The sequence below is a fragment of the Gigantopelta aegis genome, chromosome 10, assembly GCF_016097555.1.
Source record: "Gigantopelta aegis isolate Gae_Host chromosome 10, Gae_host_genome, whole genome shotgun sequence".
Classification (NCBI taxonomy): domain Eukaryota; kingdom Metazoa; phylum Mollusca; class Gastropoda; order Neomphalida; family Peltospiridae; genus Gigantopelta; species Gigantopelta aegis.
In genome coordinates, this window is record NC_054708.1 from 48,767,859 (window position 1) to 48,772,854 (window position 4,996).

The 4,996-nt window shown below is 43.1% G+C and overlaps 1 protein-coding gene across 1 annotated transcript; it reads right to left on the bottom strand.

Moving 5' to 3' along the window:
• Positions 1-2,140: 2,140 nt before the first annotated feature.
• On the bottom strand, positions 2,141-4,513 carry LOC121383662. The gene has a single exon (XM_041513756.1). It carries the CDS (start codon positions 4,511-4,513, stop codon positions 2,141-2,143), a length of 2,373 nt encoding a protein of 790 aa, XP_041369690.1.
• Between the last annotated feature and the right edge of the window lie 483 nt (positions 4,514-4,996).

Sequence of the window (4,996 nt, forward strand, 5' to 3'; positions counted from 1 at the left end):
TTTTTCAGAAGTCTGTATACCCACTGAGTCTTACCAGCACCCGTTGGACCTGATACACACATGCTCGAACAAGGCTCGAATGGAGCCAAACTCTGTGTTTCCCACCAAGGTCGTGTGGGATCGACCACTGCTTCGGGACTCCACGAAATGGCACTTTTAGGTAATGTGGGTTTCACTGATTCAAATGTCTCCTTTGTCAACCACGATACTCTGTCTTTCAAATTGTGCACTTGAGACAGATGATTAGATAGTTTCAATAAATTCTTGGCCTGACATCCAGGAACGGGACAATCTTTTCTGACACGACCCATCACTAAAAAGCGTTTTTGCTAAAGTAACAATATTTTTCACAATGACTTCTATTTATAATGTATCCCTCCAACATAAAATGTGTCCCTCTGTGTCCCTGCAACATAAAATGTGTCCTTATGTGTCCCTCCAACATAAAATGTGTCCCTCCCTGTCCTTGCAAGTGTCCCTCCTGACTAAAATGCAAGTGTCCCTCCCTCCTGACCCTAAAATGTGTCCCTCAAATGTGTCCCTACTAAAATCGGAAGAGTCTTGCATGTGTCCCTCCTGACATGTAATGTGTCCCTGCATGTGTCCCTCCAACATAAAATGTGTCCCTCCCTGTCCCTGCATGTGTCCCCTGTATAACATGTGTCCCTAAAATGTGTCCCTGAGTGTCCTGTTAAATAAAACATGTGTCCTTCATGTGTCCCTTTTCCTTGTGTCCCAACCATGTGTCCCTCCTCTCTCAAATGTGTGTCCACTTGTCCCTCCAAATGATGTGTCCCTCCCTGTTCCCTCAAGTGTCCCTTCTGACTAAAATGTGTCCCTACATTCTCAATCCCTGAGTGTCCCTACATGTGTCCCTCCACTCTCAATTGTGTCCCTCCATGTGTCCCTCAACTCTTAAATGTGTCCCTGCATGTGTCCCTCCTGACTAAAATGTGTCCCTGCAAGTGTCCCTACATGTGTCCCTCCACTCTCAATTGTGTCCCTCCATGTGTCCCTCAACTCTTAAATGTGTCCCTCCATGTGTCCCTCAACTCTTAAATGTGTCCCTGCATGTGTCCCTCCTGACTAAAATGTGTCCCTGAGTGTCCCTACATGTGTCCCTCCACTCTCAATTGTGTCCCTGCATGTGTCCCTTCCAACTAAAATGTGTCCCTCCCTGTCCCTGCAAGTGTCCCTTCTGACTAAAATGTGTCCCTCCCATGTCCCTCCACTCTCAAATGTGTCCCTCCATGTGTCCCTCAACTCTTAAATGTGTCCCTGCATGTGTCCCTCCTGACTAAAATGTGTCCCTCCACTCTCAATTGTGTCCCTCCATGTGATCCTCAACTCTTAAATGTGTCCCCGACTAAATGTGTCCCTCAACTCTTAAATGTGTCCCTGCATGTGTTCCTCCTGACTAAAATGTGTCCCTGAGTGTCCCTCCACTCTCAATTGTGTCCCTCTTCTTAAATGTATCCCTCTCTGTCTTTCTATTGCAAAAATAAATATGGTACTCTCTCCTGTTAGCCAGTCAGAACTGTTGCCCCCTACTCACCGACGGGGAGGTAGGAGATTGAGTAGGATATACCAAGTTTGAGGGGGTGTACCATGAATTGCATACTAAGTTTGATGTTTTCATACCGAGTTTGTTATTTCATACCAAGTTTGAGATTTTGTACCAAATTTGAGATTTTATACCAAGTTTGATGAACATTGTCCATGTGGGTTTTTTTTTTTTTTTTTTTTTTATATACAATAGTTTGCAGCTTCCCCGTAAACACAACTTGTTTGTGTCCAAGAGGTGAGTGGAGAGTGGGATAAGGCATGGATAATTTAGGTTACTTATACAAAAAATTTGAATCGCCGGCCAAAAAAAGAAAAGAAAGGAGTATTTACTCCATAAATCACAAATGTATCGGACTAATTATGAAAAAAATAAAACAAAAGTGAATTTGAACTGCGACCAAACAAAGTCCGATAAAAAAAAGATACAGATTCATACCAAGTTTGATTTTGGGGGGAAGTACCAAGTTTGATCATTTATACCGAATTTGAAATGGAGGAAAAATACCAAGTTTGATGTTTTATACCGAATTTGAAATGGAGGAAAAATACCAAGTTTGATAATTCATACAGAACTTTAATAGCCATAGGGAAGAGTGTCCAAATTGTCTAGAATGACACGTTTGGTGTACACTATCTTGTATTTTTTCTCTTCCACTTTGTTATAAATTTTTCTCTTCCTTTTTTCTCGTGAAATTTTGGATGGGTTCGTCACGGTGAGGGTACCATCTCTGGTCGGTGACAAGACCATCTCACGGATAGCTTCAAAGTGAATGAGCTGTGCATTGGCATAGTTCAGAGAAAAACCTCGCACCTTGCACACTTCTGAGCCTTTGTTGGTTCTGTAGCCATAATTTTTGGGACCTCCACTAACAAATTCAGTCATGAACTGACCATCTAATTCGTCAGTCAATTCTCCGAGATAATCTCCCAGAGGGGGCTGATAATTTCCAGGTCTGGCCACAAAGATGACAGAGTCCGTGTCGTAGTACAACACATTTTCACCCAGCTTCTCCAACACACTGTACAACTTCAATCTCGCCCAAGAAGTGGTAAACGTCGCCAGGAAAACGTTGGTTTTTAAATCTTCTGGGACAAAGGTGGATTTGTGTTGGTATTCGAGCTGTAAAATGGACTCTGTCAACACGTGGAAATCGATCACTTCTTTGGTGGGATCTGCCAACATCTGAAAGAAAACGTCTGCATTGCTTTCGTGAATGAAGGCAGACTGTTTTATGTTTAAACGTTGGCCATACTTCCCCCAGAAACTGTTCAGACACAGCTTGGCCAACGAACGAAGTCCAGGGTTCTTTATGATTTTCTGTTTGTCTAGCTGAATACCCTCTTTTTCTCGGTATTGCCTGATGTATTGGTCTTTGTCTTCATCTGTCAAACACCAGACAGGCCATCCACTGGCTTCTTGTTTTAGTTTGAGGAAGGTATTGATATATTCAACAAAGAGACCACCTTCAAGCGTTGCTGGCTCGTACTGTGTAGTTTCCGGCCAATAGTAGACTTCGTAGACGTTGATGATTCTATATCCCTTCTCTATAGCCTTGAGAATTTCGGGGATGCACCAGGTTACAATAATGCTTCTCTCGTCATCACAATGGTGACATGGCGTCTGTAATTCCTGATCCGAACAGGTTCTGCACAGTGGAAACTTGAGTTTTCCATTGGAACGGTAAGGTAGGACAGGATGGTAAAGTTTTCTGGGAGGTGACACTTTCACCTTGGCGATGCCAAAGTATTCATCCAATGGCTTAAAATCTTTGAGAATGATTTCAGGATGTCCCACGGGATACTGGCAATATTTGTTGACCCACGGATACAGAGATGTGAAATCCACATACTTGATTTCTTCCCCTTCTTCTGCTTTGTAGTGCAACGTGCTTGCATTCGTTCTTCCTCCAAAGAATGAGTCCCTTGGATGGAGACGGTCTTGAAGATCCAAAGAGTTCACAAATTGTTTCAGCTCTGGGTTTGACTTTAGGAGATGGTGGAATTGATGTTCCCAAATTTCTATGACTTTGTATCCCTTGGCTTTGAGTTCTTCCCTCTTTCTACATGTCAAGGCATACAGTTCTTCTATGGATTGTTTGGTTCTTGGATGTGTTGTGGTAGAACGCTCATGTGGGAAACATTGGCGACAGCCATGCCACAAACAACCATAAAACTCGAATGCCGTGTTTGTTTTAACACAGTAGCCATCTAGTCGATAATGGGTGTCTGGTACCAGATGTTCACCGCCATTAAGAGCATGCTGCATCTGGTATTTAATAGGATTTTGGTGTTGAACCCATTCCAACCACTGTATAGATACTTTGCTGAATTGGTCTTTTCTTGTATAGCCACTGCTTGGAACTTGGGCTATGGGACTAGGCACAGTGTCAGATTCAGCTATGGTCATCCCACGATTTCTCAGCTCTTCTTCAGTCATCCACAAATCAGGTTTTACCTTGATGGATCCATCCTCTCTGACCGTCATCCAGTCCGTGATCTGTTGACCATCTGTGAGTTTGGCATGCTGGTGTTCTTTCAGAAATTTGCTTTGAAAGATGCCCATACAAACCGAAGCTATAGTGATGTAATGTGCAAAAGGATCGATGCCATTGATGTAGCTGACAGCGTCGGTGTCAAGGTCGATCTGCTTTTCACCAGTAACTTCGAGCATGAGCTTTTGGAATTTTAAGCAGGCCTCCCGGAGAACAGACACATCTGAGACACAATACTCTTTCATTTCTTTTTGAAATTCGAACATACGCTGTTCGGCATGCCACTTCAGAAATTCTGATCTCTCCTTGGATTCCATATAGTTGGCACCATACATCTCTGGGTCTGGAAATGGTCCATGGTAGTTTTGATGTTCTTGGATGTTGAAATAATGGGGGAAATATCCCTTTTTCAATTCCATCAGACCAAAGGCTTTGGGGAAGGCTGCCAACTTCATGGGGAGAAAATTTAAGCTGTCGATAATCCGGATGTTCAGTTCTCTCTCCAGTTGCAGATATATGATTTTTTATCCATTGTAAATTATTTTCTGAGGATACATTGACTGGTCAATCATGTATTCTAGAAGAAAGTACGCATCATATGCCTTGTTATTGTGGGCGATAGCCGTGACATCTTTGTGGTTGTCTTGGAACAGCCATTGACAGAACTGAATATGTGCTCCATCACCCTGAAAGATGACTTGACGGTATCCACAAGTCTGCTCACATGGTGTTTTCACATACTGTTTCTTCTTGTCACGTTTGTTGCAGCAGGGGCATCTTGAACCACATCCAGTACATTTCGATTCTTCTGTGACCGATTGGTGCTTACAAGCTTCACAGGCTGTCTGTGCAACCAGGTAGTTTGGGACATGTTGATGTTTTCCACACCACGACTGCTGACAATGTTGACAGTGTGATCGATGACTGCAATTGTCTCC

Bases quoted from the DNA above. Each gene is read 5' to 3' on its own strand.
- LOC121383662 (XM_041513756.1), bottom strand. From the start codon at position 4,513: ATGAAGTTGGCAGCCTTCCCCAAAGCCTTTGGTCTGATGGAATTGAAA.